Here is a 19,650-nt window from a genome sequence, read left to right on the forward strand (position 1 = left end):
TTAAGCAGGAATGATGGTCATGTTAACTATGTAGTAACTGGTAATGTCACTCTGTTCACACAATCATTTTTTTCTAGGGTATCTGTTATTACCTTTAGTAATATGTGTTCTTATCTTATTGATTACCTGAATATATAAATACAGATACTGTATTGTTCTGTTGTTGACAAATGATGTTGATTTTCTTTAGCTATTTATACGAACGGTGGCTCGTGTCTTGTGGCCTCACTGAAAATCAGCGCTGTAACTTAGTTATGTTACAGTATAAATGTTGAGTGGAAATCACTTTTAGCGTTGCCAGTAGGCTAAATATAGCACGAACATTTATTGTAAACCCTACTAAAACTGATGTATTTATTCTAGAATTTCTTCAGTGTTATAGGTTAGAGTTATGTGTCATACCTACTGACCAAATAATTCTAATATGTTTAATTTATTATTATTATTACTATTATAAAAAAACAAAATTGATTTTTATGACATAAATGATATAATTAGTTATAATTTTTATTTAAGCGATAAATAAATTTTTATTTACAGTCATTTTAGTGATTGCGTGAAGAAGTGAAGTGACTATGGTTTCCCAGTTCTTCTCCACTGTCAGATAGAATAAATATTTTTAAGTTTGATATTAATTTACCAAACGGAACATCCACATTATGCAAATGAAAGAGATTAACTCGTACACTTCTATTAGAACACTGACAATAATTGTAACGGATTGAGATAAGTTCCAATATAAAAGGAATTTCTCCCAGTTAGAGGGCCATTCACAAAAACAGACGATCCAGCTTGGTCTGTCTTTGGACAGAAATAAATTAGTCATCTATTGTATTGATATCGAAGTCTTGGTTTGCGTATACTATTTGAGAATCAACTTCCAAGTTCTACGATGTTCATACGTTACCTTATCCTGAAGGTAAGTACAGAAACTGTATCAATTTAATATAAGTAATAAATACTTATGATTAACTAAGTAAATCATAGCGAAATCTGTTCTCATATTCACCTGACCTGGGCTATAAAACCACCTATTAACCGCGACGTAGTTTGCTCTGAGCCTGTGTTTCGGTTATAGGGCTGGAGACTAGATAGTGAAATATCAGCATAAAAGGCGTAATATCTTCCTTTGGAATATTAACCTAGGTTATCACGGTTAACACATAACGTGATGTCCGTAGTTCATGTATGTATATAGAAGGTATGTATTTATATACCATCAAATGAGCCGTCAGCTTGTATACCTCATGTGACCGGTGGTCTAGCGATTTCCTCGCATGATACAAACATTTTGTACATATCAGTTGTATAGTACCCATAATATAAGCTCTAACTGCTTAACTTGGGACTAGACAGCGCCGTGTGAATAAAAAAAACTTTATTTAGATTTCGAACCAGTATTATTCTATGAAAAGAGAAATATTCCATGATATTTGCTATAATTTATAATGATGAAAATGGTATAGTTTTCTGACGTCTAACCAATATTTGAAGAGTATCAATTTATCAAGTATACCAACATACTATGTATTTTATTGAATTATAATCAAGTGCATATTCGTTATTAAAGTTTATAAACAATAATTTATTAATGGTACAAGGTGCGGAAATGTTTACCATCACACAATATTAGCGTGATTGTAAGCAAACCAATTGATTGCACTTGCCAAGGAATTTAAAAATAAACAACACAATGAAGTAGGTATTAAAAGTTAGAACAAAACATTGAATTTGACATCAGCATCACATATAATATTTGTAAACTGTGGCTAATAATAGACTAACAATATTAATTGTTTGTTCTATTACAACGTAAATTATTAAAATAATCATTTAAAATTGCGTATCTATAATAGTTATTGAAGGACTATGTGATAGGTATTATGAGGATTGTTTATTTTTTCTATGAATGAATGATGGTTTTAATGGAATACGCTGGCGGGGCACCAGTTTACGATAAGATGAGTATGAAATCAGATCAGTTTGACCATCGTGACAAAATCTCCAAGAATTAGACAGGTTGTTTCGATTCAGAACCACATTAATAATAGTATGATTTTTTAAACATTTACTTGTTTAAATATTACACATACCTCCTCATTTACAGCTTATTTTACTTGGGAATAATGTACTTTTCAAATAGGAAAAGAATGAGAGGTTCATTTACATTGCTAGTAATGTCAAATCGACTACGTACTTCCCTCTGAAAGTCATAATTCTTGGTGAATTCGTCTCGTTATGAAGATGTTAATGAAATTAAGACGACTTCACGTCTCACTTCACTTCATCATCAACGTATCTACCTACCATTCTATACTGATTCTTTAAAAATATATTGGTCTATACTGGACAGAGCAGTTGCTGTCAGACAAAAATATTCTAGTAACTTCTACTAAATAATAAACCGCGTCTCTACAAAAATACATGTTGCCCAACACATTGTTTGCATCATGCAATTGGATGGAAATATTAGTTGTGACATTTTCACATAAATAGTATTTAATATGGCTTGTGAAATATTTGTTACAAAAATAATATTTTTAACATGTTTAACTGGATCTACAACTAGTTTTAAATAAACAATTTCTAGTTACGCATACTAATGCAAAAAGCAGTGATAGTGCTTTCGAACTATGAACTACTTTCTTGGATAAATGGATGCCTGTTCGGCATCCCTTTTATTACTCTATCTGAAGGATTTAGGGACTCCAAACCCGTGAAGCGGCTGAGGGGCAACTCCTGTCTGACGTATCCTAATTTAGTCCAAGTCTAAGAGTTCGAAATTCATCTCAGGTCGTTGGCGTAGTAATTTACCTGCCCGTTTAATTAGGATAGGTAGGGAAAAATTATAAAACAAAAAGCTACATAAATAAATGTTTTTTGTTTTTATATGACACTTCACACAGCGCCATCTAGTCCCAAGTTAAGCTACCTAAAGCTTGTTTTACGGGTACTAGATAACTGATACATGTACATAGATTTTTTTTTCGTAAATACATACATATTATACATAGAAAACACCCAGACCGATACAAACAATCATACTCATGAATACAAATATTTGTGACGTGCGAGGAATCGAACCCGCGACAATCGGACGTAAAGCGGTGTGCTAAACGGCTAGACCACCGAGGTCGTCATTTTTCGAATTCGAATTTGAATTAGAACGGAAGGGATACAGTGAAAGTACCTAATTAAGCCCTAAACTCAACAACTTTTCAAACGAGATATGTATTGACGATGTTCTCGTCAATACATGTCTCATTTGTTTCTTTTTTACCATCAGGTGGACCGGCGGCAGTTCGTTTGCCTTTACAATTTATGTAAATTTTAATTATTAGTTCTATTTTGAAAATTATATCATTTTAAAGCTGTGTGCTTAACCGCTAAACCACAGTTACTTCCGATAGTCGCGCGTTCGATTCTTCGCTCGGTATAAATATTTCTATTCATTCGTTTCGATAATTCATGATAGTTTGTATCAGTCTGGGTGTTTTCTATGTATATTATGTACGTATTAACAAAAAAGTATATATCGAAGTATTTACATCAGTTGTCTAGTACCCATAAATCAAGCTCAGCTTACTGTGGGACAAGATGGAGAAGAATGAATAAATAATCCCTGGACGACGAACACAGCGTACTTGTCCAGGGGTTAATTATTTCTTTATTACAGTATTATACAATTTAAAATATATATATATATATATTTAAAATTTATTTAGTACAAATATATTTATTATATAATAATAGTACAGTTATATAGAACCTTCAGTGTGTGGGACAGCTCTCCCTTGGCTGGTGTTTTAATTAGTTTTAAATATGTATATTTGTGCAGGTAGTGACGTACGATTATCATTCTGAAACAGGCTGATAGATTCTGAAGGACCTTGTCGACTATGACATGAGTTGTCATAGTGTACCGATGTGTTTATCATGAATTAATAATATATGCTACTTATAATAATTTATCCGGTCAGGTTAAGTCATAAGTCATTAAGAAATAGTCAGTTTTGGAGTTTCATGTCTGCTACTAATAATATAAACATTACATTGTTTGTATATTTGTAGATACCGGACATTTATTTCGGATATTAATCTATATTATATTAGGAAACAACTTATGAACTATGCTAGTAAATTATAAATACTAGCCTCGTCTACACTTCCTTGACATTGATCGTTATATTTACCCAAAGTACATAATAACCTTCTAAATTATAGCCTACCTGTTATTCTGATATATAATCTATATTAATATGAAGTTTCAGTAAAATGCATTCAGTAGTTTTTGCGTGAAAGTTGCGTGAATTTATCATATTAGTAAGATATCAAATCTCTCAATTCTAGTAGCGAACTAATAATAATGCGTTCTCTCGGCAACATTGTGGTTATTATTTAAGCCCTATTTTTTAGTCATGACACATACTTTGCATTTGGTAGTTCTAAAAGTTAGCCCCTACTCAATTCATACATATATATCCACATCATGTTGAACTTGACCCACAGCAATCGCTTTGGAGTGTACAATGCAATATATTTGCTATATTGGTGAGAAGACGGTTTGTGTTCCCTCGTATTCTACACATCAGTGATACAGTTCTTTTCACATTATGACTTGAAAGTCATTTATCTATGCACTTTTTTTTTAGTATGTTAAAATGAAATTTTGCTCCCTACCTACTGTACATGCTGGATGGTGATAGACTGACAAAATCAGGTCTGTAGGTAACTAATATAGTGGTGAATTTACCATTAATTACTTAACCATAATTTCGGCAGGGAGAATTGCTTGGAGATAGACTTGATATGTTAGGTATATTGCTAGAAATGTGGCGCTAGTTGGCATTACTACCAATCCTCCACTCGTCATTATTTTACTGTTTGTGACATGGGCAGTACATAAGGAGCTAATAATACTTATTATTTTTAGGAACGAAACCACGGACGGGTCACTAGTATAACGTATTTTCACTTTTATAATTTTGAGATATGTGGTTGTTTTTATACGCATAACATATTAATTATCGAAAGTAAATACATTTGTTTGAAAAGTCACCTACTAGTATAATGTATAATTTTCACTTTTATATTTGTATACACACGAAATTTTAATTATGGAAAGTACATAGTACAATATATTCTAGCATATAGTAGGTACAATATATTCTTATCTGTTGTAGTACATTTATTTTAAAAAGGCACCTTCTACTACTACTACTATATAGTAATATAATATAGCTTCACTTTTATCATTTCGAGGTATGTGGTTGTTTTTATACACATGAAATTTTAATTTAAGAAGGTTGTACAACATTTGTTTGAAAATAGTACCAGCTAAGTTTCTTCCTCAATATTTTAGGGATTCGCATATTTCAGTCACATAAAAAAAATCTACACAGTCACCTAAATAGATATGTGTAGGTATATACCTATGCATCAGAGGCGGATCTACCTAAGGGCTTTTTGGGCTGCAGCCCAGAGCCCCGAGAATACAAAGTCCCTAGTCCCTGAAGCGATATTTAGAATGTAACAAAATGTCTAGAATGTTTAGAAACCTACCTTAAGGGTGCAACCCTGAGATCAATCAACCCATGCAAGTGCGCGTCTATCGAAAGGAACGGAGAATTTCTGGTCGCTTGTTTTTGGTCGGTGTATTATTTTAATTGAGTAATATCTACTTAGGGGCCTACCTAATTGGTATGCCCCTAAGTAGATATAGATATAGCTCATGGTCACAAATTCACGATCCGCCCCTGATATCATGCTCTCATAGCTTATTTATTTATAATAGTTTTTTTATAGAATGGATTAATGGGTGCCAGAGCATGAAGTAAGATCAGTTACCCCATCTTTGCAAATGACAATTTACCACAAAGAGTTTCTAATGGGCACCGCGTAGTAAACCTGATATAGTACATTGCTAGCAACCGATTTATTTTGTTATGACGCCTGCGCTTTAATTAAATTTAATTTAAAAATTTGAGTGGTCAATCGCCCATTTCTCGAAGAGGGTTACAAAATACATAATTCAAAATATCTTTAATCATGTAGGTCTATTGCAGGCTCTTATATTATCTACCGTTAATTCTTAATGATTTCGAGATAAGAAGAACTCAAAATCATAAATCTGTGACAAGAAACTTATCACTTATTTATGATTTTGATTTTTCTAAGTTTCGCGGGTTAGCCAATGCTACATATTTAAGCAGTTTAGTTTGATTACTTGTTTATAACGTAACCTACATATGAACTCGAGCGGTAGTTCGCTATCTTCCCTTCTCAGAATTTCATGTTAATTATGGAATTTCAGGAATATATTTATCAACAATATCCATAATAAATTCAAATTATCTAAAAAAAACTAGCTGCACACGCGACTTCGTTCGCGTGGAATTTAACTTTATTTTTCTAAAATAAAAGTAGCCTAAGTTACTCCTTATTACATCAGTTACCTGCCAATAAAAGTTCCGCTAAAATCAGTCCAGCAAACAGACAGACAGACAAAAATTGATAAAATGTTATTTTGGTGTATGTACCGTATTTATATTCATATGCATGTAGTAAAAAACGGTTATTTCAATATTACATACAGACAATCCAATTTTATTTATATGTATAAATAATTTGATTAATCAGATCAGTTTCTTTATATATATAGAGATACTGTAATTGAGGACCTCAGTGATCTAGCGGGTCTTTACATACTTAATAAAGCTGCTTCCCATAGTCGCGAGTTTTATTCCTCACACGGCACAAACATTTGTATTCACGACTATAATTTTTTTGTATCTAGACGCTTACTGTGTTTATATCAGTTGTCTAGTACCATAAGCTCTTCTTAGCTTGGGACTAGATGACGCTGTGTGAATTATTCAGGCTTCTCATTATTAAATATTTTTGCTTTTTATATCCTCGTATTAATACAAGGATATAAAAAGCAAAAATATTTAATTAAACCGAATTATTTCGGTATTATTATTTAGAATCACGGGTCACGATGAACAATTAATTCTAATATCTTTTTAATAATATTACGGTAGAGTTAATTAAGAGAGAAAAAGTAATATATAAATTATAATATTAATTATTCATCATAAAGTTGGCAGTTGACGATGCCTCTGACTATTGTTATTTTGCATCTGTCAAATCTTTTAATTAATATTACATAATAATATCTATTAAATATGTCACTAATAGCGTAATAAACGTAATATTTATTAATATTATCCTAAATAACATATAACTATTGTATCAGTAATTGATTAGTCTATACTTATTCTTACCTGTTATCTTCAGAGCCCTCTTCAGATTGCATGTTAAAAGTTTTCCGATATTTTCGTCTCAATTCCACACCTTCACGGCTTCTATATCGACAATTATAAAAAACACATTATATAAATAAGTTTAAATAAAAAATGACAATCGATCAAATGTAGATTAACGTGATCCATTCAAAAATGGTATACCTGTTTGTTTTTAATAGAAGAAAATGTAATGGTGAGCTGTCTGTAATTCGTAAATGTGGAGGATGATTAGATGATCATTAGGTCACCTCGACAAAATCATTTGGATTAATTACGATAGAGCACCAAGTTGATCTGACTGGTCATTACTAGCATTGTGGTTTGTAGTCCCATTTACATATAATCCTAAAATAAATAAATTAGGAAGTAGAGTCTTATTATATATTAGAATATCTATTTAAATAAAATTATCTATGGTTTAACTACATTTCTTTAGTGTCATTACATAGGCGTAGTGTGAATTAAAAAATACTATACACCTGTACACACAGCCAGGGTATAAAAATCTTCTTTTAATTATGAAAAGTGCGCGGCTCTTACTGTAATCATTGAATTTCATAAAAGAATCCATTATTTCTTTTTAAAATTCTAAAACTTAACAATTAATGTAATGAAAATATTTCTGACTCAATAAAACAAAGTAGACAATAATAGAAAAGAATTTTAATAATCTTTATTGAAAGTACATTAATATAAGCACTTTTGTATCTCTATAAAATTTCTTTTATTTAAATTAAACACTAATATTTACAACTCAATTGGATGCAACAGAAAGAATGAGTAAGAAACTTATTTGTAAAAAAATATCTTTAAATATATTGTAAACTACAAAATTCCATTACAAGAAAAAACATTAATTACGTATGTATGCAGTTTCTTCCATAAGAAAATAAAGCAGTCATAGAGCTCTCCGTATTTTTTATGTATATTATGTATTTACAAGAGACATGACATCTTAGTTCTCTAGAACAGAACACAAGTAAAACGGAACACAACAAAAAATTTTAACTGGGACAATAAAAATAAAATTCTAAAGATTAGATTGAAATTAAATGAAATTTATTTATACAAAGAACTCATAGCAGTTATACATTCATTAAAATCTAAAATTTAATATAAAATAGGAGAGTGTAAAGTGGGTAGTTGAACTGGCCTCCTATATAGGTTCATCACTAACCTGTATTTAGGAATGTCAATTTCTTATAAAATTCTATATATATACATTAATATAAAAATAACAGCTACAATTTTATGGGGACCAAAAATTATAATTATTATTTTGATATATAAATAGACATATTACATTTTATAGTCCATCAATAACCAAAAATAAATAAATCCGTTATAAACATAAATTATTCATTTTTGGCGGCAATATTTAAATATCGCGGTATAATTTAAATTCCGATATGTTAATATGAACAATAGATTCTTACCCTTTCAAGATGAAAGGTATGACGTCGGCTATACTTGACATATTTATTACCAGAGCATTGTATATTAGCTGTTCACAGTTTGTTACTGAATGATTATGAATTATACTGGTTCAATTCTCATTATTAACATAGAAGTGTGGATACTAGCTACTTATTGTTGCAACTAACGTGAATGAGTCTAGACTAGTGCTGTATCGGATATGCGTATCCGTAACCCTATCGATTATGTTTTCCCGAATTTTTTACTGATTATTAAATGTCATTACTATAACAGAAACAGAAAATTCATAAAATTTTATATCTATTTAACATCGTTCTAACAGTGTCTACAATTCGGTCTGCGATATGCTCGCCCTGGGACATGTTAAGTGTTGCGTTCTCCACATCGTCCTCATTTATTTTGACAATGCCTCTGACTTCCCCATAAAGGATTATCACCGTTAGAGCATATAATTATCATTATATTAAAAAGTGAAGCAAAAACTTTCTATATCTTTTTACGAAAATTTCTCTAAAGGAGGTGTTTGAAATTACGCAGATACATAGTTTATATATTATGTTATCTGTGGTTTGTATAGAGAAGGAGTGCAGAGTACTAATATGCATAAATATGTTAAATAAATAAAAAAACATTACACACATTACACGTATTTGATACGCATACACGTAGTATAAGTCTTTGGACAATAGGACCTTAATAATATACGAAATTTAAAACTTAGACTTTAAATTAATTAAAGTCAAATTAGTCGACCGTTAAGCGACCACTATTAATTTTATTTCTTAAAACCCAAATTGTATGGCATATTATTATATTTTTTAATTATTTACTTAACAAAGATGTACATTTTATTATTGATATCCCATACTGCAGAGCAGTTTTTTTTAAATAGTAACATTAATAGTGATGTCAAAATGTACTTGATTATACTGATAATTTACTGTAATAAATGTTTACAGCAAATTATCAGTATAATCAAGTGTTTGCTTTATAACTTGCGATAGCGTAATTTATAAAGGATCAACTATTGTTTCTCAGTTATACATACCGATAGCAACAGAATCAGAATTTGAAGTTAGTATCCGTGGATATGGGCACTAATTATTCCTGAACATATCCGTAAGTATACCCACATTATTAACGTTTGGCACAGCACTATTGTAAACACGGGCACTGTGCCACCACGGGTATCGCCAATCACAGCTCGTTAACATCAATTGAGTTTTGCCAGTTTATTGCTAACATGTGTAAGGATGCTTCATATATTAGTAATAATCTCGACCCTCAGGGTGCACTCTGACAAAATGATTTAGTTTTTTTTTTCGTTAAATTGACAGCGGCCAGCAGGCCGTCAGATCACAGGATGTTCGGCCTTTCCTCTCAGGACGTTCTCTAATAAAATGATTCGATTCGTTCCTTTGTTAAATTAAGAACGGCGGGCAGAGTGACGTATTACAGGATTGCCGGCTCCCATCTCTGGCCACTCTCTGACAGAATGAATCATATTTGGTCTTTTGTTAAATTAACAAAACAGTTGATTTAGATACGTTGTTTTTGTAAATACGAACACATTATACATAGAGTACACACAGATCGATGCAATTATACTCTTAAATACAAATGTTTGTACCGTACGAGTAATCGATCAGGCGACTATCGGGACTAAACCACTAAACCTGGTAGTTTAACGGTCTAATAAAAAATATGTTAATACTTTTTGGCTGTCTGTTTGATTGTTTTTGATAATCTCTGCAGCAGCTGGATAGATTTTTTTGACGGGACTTTTCATAGCAATTAAAGGAGTAATTTGTGCTACGTTTATTTTAGAAATTTTATTTCTCTTCATAAAAAACACGATAAATATCGCAGGTAACAGCTAGTAATTAATATAAAAAACGCTTGTCACTTGCACACGCAGTGCGTAATAGTTTGCAACATATGAGATCTTGTTTAAAGGTCATTATCTACTTATAATAATACTATTTGATGGCAAACAAATGCCACGACGCGGCGTTACGCGGTTTTAACATAATCAGCTGCTAATGTACACCAGAACCTGTGTATACCAGTGTATACCTCGTTTGTATAACAGTATAGCCCTCCCTTTCCTACGTTCGCGGGTTTGATGCTTGCAATGTAAATATAAATTAGACTTAATTCTCCGCAATCAGCCTATCATCTAGGCCGGTGTACGTGTAGAGCGGAGACTACTAAAGTAACCAGCCAAGTTCCTCCCAGGAGCACAGCCTCCTAGTGTCTTCCCAAGCTTCACGGAGCAACGTCACCATTCCGAGGACTTGTGCATTTTGTGTGGCAACTTCTACGCACTCTAGGATTACGTGAGCGTCCGTTCCTTCGGCTTCAAAGTAGCCCTGACAAAGAGGACTGTCTGTAGCACCTGTACAAGTGTTTGTTTAAGGGCCCGTGGCCCGTTATTGTCCCTATCATCATATTAAAGTTTTGCCTATTTAGATTCATAAGGCGTTTTGTTAATTGTTGGTTTACTACTAGAATTGCCTATTTTGAATATTTATATGTCTCTTTTAGGCTATATATTGAGTCAATAACTTATTTATGTGAGAATTAAGGTCTCAAACTTACATGCAGGTAAGCAGACAGTATTTACTTCGTTACAGTTTTCTAATTTTATTATATTTATGGTAATGATAATAAACAGTTATGATGATACTCTATAAACATGCCATGTTCCCTTGTTTATATTTCTGTACGATGCAGAGACGTAATCCCTGTGTGGAATAGAAAAGTAAAAATAGACGCTCTGGAAATATGGTAGAAGAGATGAATACTTCGGGTATGATGTACTGAATTTAGAAGAAATGTTTCTGTACTTGGAGAACTTTGTAATACACAGCATTGTTCAACAATACACAATTACACATTCTTACCTTCTACGGTCACGTTTCGCGAAGAACCGACGTATGCAGCTGATTATGTGGGTAGGGTTGATGGTACCAGACTCCGAGGTCGATCACTCTTACGTTAGTCAAATAAGGGGTACGTAGTACACTCTACGAGTGTACTAGAATGCCAGCCAGTAGACACAAATGGCGAGCTCGTACGGCGAATGACAATGACATCAGCCTCTTACCCCACTACATGGTAACCCCGACAATTCTGTCAAGAACGTATCGTATAAGAGGAACGTCTTGATCTCTAATTATGGATATAGATACTTACTGTATTTACAACAACATATACACCCATACGCATTTCGACACGCAAAAAAAACAGAGTATATAAAAAAACAAGTAAAAATTGATGTATATACAATTTCATATAAGATCGACCCTTTGTCTTTCAATATAAAAATCGTAATTCGTAGTCAATTAAAAAAAGTGACTATCAGTCACCTGTTCTAATTGACTAAGTACGATATTTTATCCATTTATTCAATTTAGACTTAATTGTATGTCAAAAGAACAATGCAAAACAAATTGTATTGAAATCGACATTAAATTCAGATTCCAATATAGAACTGATGTATTTGAGATATACAAGGAACTTTCAACCTTTATAAAATAATATAAGACAATGGCGTCGCTCTTGGGATATTTGTAAATGAGGCTTAAAAGTAACTTTGTATAATTGTTTGGTATTCTATAATGTGCAATATAGTCAACGTAACTTTTTACAGTTACATGTTAATTAGAAATGCTTATTACACAAATCTAATTAGAATTAACAAACTTAACTGTATTTCAACGAAATAATTCTCGAAATTTTTTGGTAAAATGTTTTGTGTGTCGAGTTTCTAAATTGAGGAAATCATCACACTCTTCGCAATCTAGACTAAGATTATTCTTATTTAATAATATCTCAGGAAATTCACACAGCGGCATCTAGTCCAAAGCTTGTGTTATGGGCACTAGACAACTGATACATACATGGATACTATATTTTTGTAAATAAATACATTATTATACATACAAAACACCCAGATGGATACAAACAATCATACTCATGAATACAAATATTTGTACTGTGCGTGAAATCGAACCCACGACCATCGGATAGTAAAGGGATGAGCTAAACTACTAAACCACCGAGGCTGTCAATAGTAATAATATATTTTCATAACTATTATCCCAGCTATATCTTATTATACAAATAATTCCTATAAAAAACATAGACAACATATAAAATAGTTCCCAACAGAAATATGGTCAGTTGTCGACACATGGTGAACAAAGCACTTCACATGGATACTATATTTTTGTAAATAAATACATTATTATACATACAAAACACCCAGATGGATACAAACAATCATACTCATGAATACAAATATTTGTACTGTGCGTGAAATCGAACCCACGACCATCGGATAGTAAAGGGATGAGCTAAACTACTAAACCACCGAGGCTGTCAATAGTAATAATATATTTTCATAACTATTATCCCAGCTATATCTTATTATACAAATAATTCCTATAAAAAACATAGACAACATATAAAATAGTTCCCAACAGAAATATGGTCAGTTGTCGACACATGGTGAACAAAGCACTTCACAATGATAATTTAATCCCTTGGTTGATAATTTTTGTAAGTATCGGGTATAAACTAAATATTGTCTGATATTCTGCTTAATATACTGTGGAATTTTAATCACATTTCATGTAGCTATTTTTGAGTGAAAGGCTTCCAAAAAATATAATTTGTTAACAAACTCACTTTCAAATTTATAACATTAGTAATATGAATAAAATAAAATGTTGTATTCATATTAACCAAATAGCCAGAATCGTTTGAATAATTTTACATTAACACGATCGAAGCCTGTAAAAATGAGTTCGTAATTGTTGTAGTTTCATTTTATATGTATATTGGTAAAAAGAAAATACAGAAATAATAATTTAATAGGGATATAAAGAACGATTGACAAGACATTGAAGTATAAAACAAAAACGAAACAATAAAAGAATTAAATTGAAATATAAATATAGAATAATAAATACATTTCTGATTAGCCAGTGCAGTAATACAACTATAATTTTAGCAATTATTATGTCATTATTAAACTACATAAATGTATTAAAATACATATCTGATTAACCAGTACAGTATACAATAGCAATTATTATATGATTATTAAACAACATAAATATATCAATTAGGCGCTATGCATCTCGCTGTGTGTCGCCTCATCTGCAACCGGCCCCAACGAGGAGGCGGCTCGGGACTTTATAGAACACGTGTTAAGAATACCCAATCCTGACAAGGTATTGAACTCCGTTCTTGGTCGGCTGGAGAGGAACAGGCATCAAGCATTGACGGCAAGGCAACGGCTGTCCGAGGAAATTGACTGCGAGGAACCATCAGAGGTATATGGAGTAATAATAAGGGACAATTCAAAAAGGATTAACTAACTAAACACATAGCAAGCTACATAGCCCTTTAAGTCTGTTGTCTTTATCTTGTAGTAGCAGAGACAAATGTTGGTTGTTCATTTGTCTCCCCTACCACAAGATTACAGACGTAGACGACATTATACAAATTTTACTAGTTAATATAGATAGATAGAATAATAGATAAATACAACTATTCATTACTTATCCATTACAAACACATAATTAAAGGTACATAAAAAAATAATTTACACATAAAAGAAATGGAGGTAGCTTTATTTACGGCAAAGGTGAAGTAGCCAATCAACTCAGCATAAAGCTACAAATAAACCTGCAGCTCTAATATCTTATTGGCTCCCATACTTAAAAATATATGTGTATGTGTTAAACTTCTAGTTCGTTAATGAATGTATTTTCTTCGTATAATTTCTTATACATATGTGGAAGTCATGTTTAATATACAGTAGTATTTATAAAGTTATTTTAATTATATTAAAATTTTCGATGTGATTATACGAATTTTCGCTATCAGATATTACCGGAATACACCGAATCTATACAAGCGTCAAGGGAACGTGAGCTGAGACAACTAGGAGCACAGGTAACAATAACAATTAACAAATATACTAATGATCCTCATCAAAAACTTACTTATGTGCTTACTTAAATTTTTCATCTAACTCTCCGTTAACGTCCATTCGTTATGCTTAATTCGAATTAATACGCGTAACCGAAGAAAAACAAGAAATAATGTATCGGCAGCAAATATACAGTACAAGGCTCGCCTCTGTTAGGCTGGCCCTATATATTCTCATACGAAATATGAGAATATCAAGAGTTACAAAATTTAACAAAATCCCCTCTCTACCTCATCATCATCATCGCAGCCCGGAAGACGTCCACTGCTAGACATAGGCCTCCCCCAAAGATCTTCACGACGATCGGTCCTGCGCTGCTCGCATCCAATGCCTTCCAGCGATCTTGACCAGATCGTCGGTCCACCTTGCTGGAGGCCTTCCCACGCTGCGCCTTCCGGTCCGTGGTCGCCACTCGAGGACTTTACTGCCCCATCTGTCCTACGAGTTACCTGCCCTGCCTATTGCCACTTCACAGTCGCAATTCAATTTCTTCTTTTCAATTCTCTCTACCTCATTTGGGATTTAAGCTCTTGTACCTATATTTCTGTTCTTACCCAAAGGTTAGCTGGTAGAGAATGTTATAAGGCATTAAGCTCGCCAATTGTACAATTTAATAAATATTGTTTGTGTTTCTAACTGTGATCTATTTATAATGCATTTAAAATCAATAAAATTAATAATAAATGATAGACCGTGTTGACAGAAAGAAAAGAAGATTTTATTTATTTTTAATTACAATTATTTTATGGCTTTTATACAAAAAGAGGTTTCATGTGCTAACAAATATACAAGTGCACTATAGCATAATTAAATAAAAATAAAACAAATTATGAGTCAGGATATTAAAGATATAATTTAATTAAGGAACTAAGTTATTCACGCTTATTATTAGTGATCGAAACAGAACAATTGAATACTATAAATAATTATATACGATATAAAATATGCTAAATATTTACTTACAGTAGTTACAGTAAACAGCATATTTTTAGCCAGTAAAACACGTCTATATTTTTTACTATTCCTAAATCTTATGTCGAGTTGAGCTTGATGTTTTACTTGAGAAGAATTTGACTAGTAAGTAATTTGACTACTTATTTACTATAAGTAGTACGTATAAGTACTACTTAGCTATTAATTTAATCTTTTTTTGTACAGAAACATTACCCCATATGCCACCTGGAAAGAAAGATTCGAAGATTGAATACAAACGAGTATGAATACCGCCCAGCTTACTATGAGGAGGTCCGTTGTAGTGCAGTGAACAACGAAGATTTTAGTGGATCCAATGAGGTAAAGAGAAAAAGTTATCTTGCAAATCGTATATTTACACATCAACATGTTCCTATATAAATACATATCATCATCATCGCCTTCACCATCATCATTATCATTGTGAGATCGCAAGTATTTTCATATACAACAAAAATGCAAAACTAATTTACATTGGAAACGTATTCTAGAGTAGCAATATCGCAAATTATCGTAGTGTAGGACGCCGTGCAGCTAGATGTAGCGATGATAAACATAGAGTTGCAGGTATTAACTAGAAGAAAAGGGATGAAGATCAAGCTCAGTGGGAGTCTTAGGAGCTGCATATGTCCAGCAGTGGACTGTAGTGGGCTTATGATGATGATGATGATGATAATAAAATATAATAATAGTTATATTTTATAATATACAATAATTTTTAAATTACTTTATGTATAACAATGTAATATATATGTATAATGTAATAGTAGTATTTAAACGTCTAAGATCAGTTCTTGACCTAAAACTACTAAAAACAACATATACTGCATTATGTCAATCTATAATTAATTACTGCATCCTGTCCTGGGGTGGTACATCTAAAAACAACATACTACAAATAGAAAGAGCACAACGAGCAATATTAAAAATTATACTTCAAAAACATATCCGGTACCCTAATACCTACGGTACCCTAAAAAGACTTTAATGTATTAACAGTTAGACAATTATCTATTTATTTATTTATTTAAGTAAAGTATAAACAAATTCATCAGATGTCATATAAGATAGTAAAAAATTAAAGTACGTCAAAGCTACGTAAAAATTGTGTAATTGAACCAACCATTGTGGAAGGAAATAACATCTGTAACACAGGGATTCCCTAGCACAGATGTTACGGCCTATAAATTAGTGACATTGTGTAAAAATGAATCAATGTATTATTATATATAAATAAACTGTATAAAGTTTCTTTATTATTTTCAGATTTGTTCCAGCCTTGGGTTTTCTTGTGTTCAGTGGAACAAAACTATTCATTTGACTAGAAGACGATACTCCAGGTACAAATTCAGCTATACACATATAATGATTTATTTTAGTACCCATACTACAAACTCGTAAAACAAAAAATGTTAAAATATATATTATAAAAAATCTGTATATTTTAATTAGTTATCTAGTAGTAGTTTAATTAAAAATGCATTCTATTTGTTTTGCCTCAAAGAATGTTTTTTCTTGTCCAGTGACTGCTGGGAGACCAGAACGATGGTGATACCAGCTGGCTGCGAGTGTATGTGGCCGGTGCATCGGCTCGGTGACATGACTTTACACGTTTGAAAAATACACCTCACTCACATACTTATTGGGACCCTTGTTTCTACTTTGTTTTAGAATATAACATTTGCCAATAAAGTGCTTTTAGAATTAAAAACTGTCTATATCTTAAAAATCTATTTATTTATTAAATTAACTTACAGCTAATTGCTAACACGTTAATATCTTAAAACTGTTGTATAAAGATACATATGTATACTAGTTTTAATTATTAGATAATTGTTTTCTCTGTGGATGACGATATTTAGCTTTACCGAAAAATAAATTCAAGAGGTGCAATGCTCGAGTAGTGTAATAATGAGCAGCTCAATCTAAAGCATATAATAATAATATTAGTAGAACAATTACTGGCGTAGCTTGTACGCATCACTGTAGTTGCAAACAGTCGCACACAACGACGGCGACGGGTGAGAATTCTCACATAATTCGGTGGAATATTAAATCTTATATTGTTATAATATAAACAATCACATTTTATTTAAAAAAAATACCCAAGATCTATAGCAATATTCCCTCTTTCAATTGCCATGTTACCTTGGGACTTGAGGGCGCTGTGTGAATTGTCCCGAAATATTATTATTATTGCCTATTTCAAACGGCTTGACTTAACGGCTTAACGGCTTCCAAGCAGCTTGGTTCAAGTATGGTAGGTACAGAGGCATGATTCCTTAGTCTGAAAACGCATAAGTGATACCACAATCGTCACATGATGACGTAATATCCAAATAATACATTTCCACTTAAGTACAAGTTGACACATTGAGTTTGTATTCATTAGCATTGTCTCAATACCGTAAAACCCGTTAATTTTGCCCTAAAAGACAGTTTTTCTATGTTTATACATTAATGGAACAGTGAACATACGCTGTACTACTGTACTAGTAGTAAAAGTAGAGAGGATGGGGATGAAATTAGGTCATATGGCCTATTGTGTCGAATGCAACAAAATTTAACCTACAGGTTGCCAGGGTTGACCAGTTGACAAAGTTACTATATTACTAATTCGCACTAGCTTCATGAAAATTAATCTATTTGTTCTAGTAGATGATAATAACGTCCAACTATATAATCTAAACTACAAATATTTGGGCAAACAAATCTGAATAAAGGCACAAAATAAGCAATATGAAGTAGACCGAGAGTTCAAAAGACCTGAAGCAAATTTTGGAGATATGAAGAAGTAACTCAATTTCGCTTTGGGACTTAAAAAGAAGCTTGCCAAACTTAAAAGTTTACTTATAAGGGATTTTTTTTTACTTTATAATGAACCAGTCATCTATATGTCATATAGTCATATAGTGATATATATCATATAATAAAACCAGTCAATGAAGTGTGGAGAGGAGTATAATGAATATAAACATCCTTAAAGGAATCCGTATGTAGACTGATGTAATAGACGTCCTAAGTTATGCTCAGGAATTAATATGGAAATAAGCAGGCAATGTAGCCGAATAACAGATGGATTATAGACGCCACGGGGTGGCCAAGTCCAGATGGTTATAGAAAAGTTGACCATAAACAAATTCGGAAACATCACGCACAGCTAGCAAGAGAGGTCTTCATATGAGACCCTCATTCTAGCAAAAACATGTTTATTACATTTTATCAAATTATAATATAGCTTAATTAAATCTCAATTGTAATTTTAGTTAAGTCAATTGGCAAGAAATAATATGTTTTATTATTTATTTATTTACGCCATAGTCACTTTAGACGTCTTTCAGGACAGCAATCCTGAACAAGTCCTGAACGATGTAATCCTGAGCCTCAAGCATCAAATCAGTCGGCCTATACAGACATCAAATCAAATCGCGACGCAACTTAATAACTTAAGTAAATAATTTGTGAAGTGCCGGTGTCAATAGTGTACAAGTACTGTCTGAATAATTTGAAATAGAACTACGTCGGAATGTCAATTCGATTAGAGGATAGCAAAGAGTGTGTGTGAAGCGAGACCGACCCGCACTTTGAGCTACGAAACTTTTGAAGTACGAGTTTCTATGCCAGGGTTGCCGCAAGTTTTTGCCCGGTATAAAGAACCCAAGAATCACGTATGTTTACTCTTCAATCTAACAGTAAATCGTCTTTTTTTTACGATGGAGGGAAGGGGTGGGGATTGCGACAGTTACCAATAGTGTTAGGGTTGTCACTTGTTGCACTGTGTACACTAACCCCCAAATTCGTAAACGCTAAAAGCACATACCAATACAGTTCGAGTTATTTTATTCTTGTTGCAATGCATTTTAACTAAAAGAATATACTATAGTTATATAGACATAGATTAAATACTGAACCGCTAAAATAGGTTTA

At 32.3% G+C, this 19,650-nt stretch overlaps 2 protein-coding genes across 2 annotated transcripts in view; one reads left to right on the forward strand and one right to left on the reverse strand.

Annotated features, from left to right (window-relative positions):
* Positions 1-8,784, reverse strand: part of LOC131849209 (serine/threonine-protein kinase OSR1-like) — a 35,176-nt gene extending 26,392 nt beyond the window's left edge. The window contains exons 1-3 of the mRNA XM_059199224.1: positions 8,744-8,784; positions 7,287-7,367; positions 6,456-6,473 (exon numbers count right to left, since the gene is read on the reverse strand). Coding sequence (XP_059055207.1) covers positions 6,456-6,473; positions 7,287-7,367; positions 8,744-8,784 — 140 coding nt within the window. The remainder of the gene's footprint in view (positions 1-6,455; positions 6,474-7,286; positions 7,368-8,743) is intronic.
* LOC131849210 (uncharacterized) lies at positions 848-17,363 on the forward strand. The gene is made up of 6 exons (XM_059199225.1): positions 848-919; positions 13,883-14,089; positions 14,646-14,714; positions 15,910-16,044; positions 16,990-17,063; positions 17,247-17,363. Exons 1-6 carry the CDS (start codon positions 893-895, stop codon positions 17,338-17,340), a joined length of 606 nt encoding a protein of 201 aa, XP_059055208.1. The 5' UTR covers positions 848-892; the 3' UTR covers positions 17,341-17,363.
* The last annotated feature ends 2,287 nt before the right edge of the window (positions 17,364-19,650 follow it).

The sequence above is a fragment of the Achroia grisella genome, unplaced genomic scaffold (genome assembly GCF_030625045.1).
Source record: "Achroia grisella isolate CSIRO2021 unplaced genomic scaffold, CSIRO_AGI_Agris_v1 utg640, whole genome shotgun sequence".
Classification (NCBI taxonomy): Eukaryota; Metazoa; Arthropoda; class Insecta; order Lepidoptera; family Pyralidae; genus Achroia; species Achroia grisella.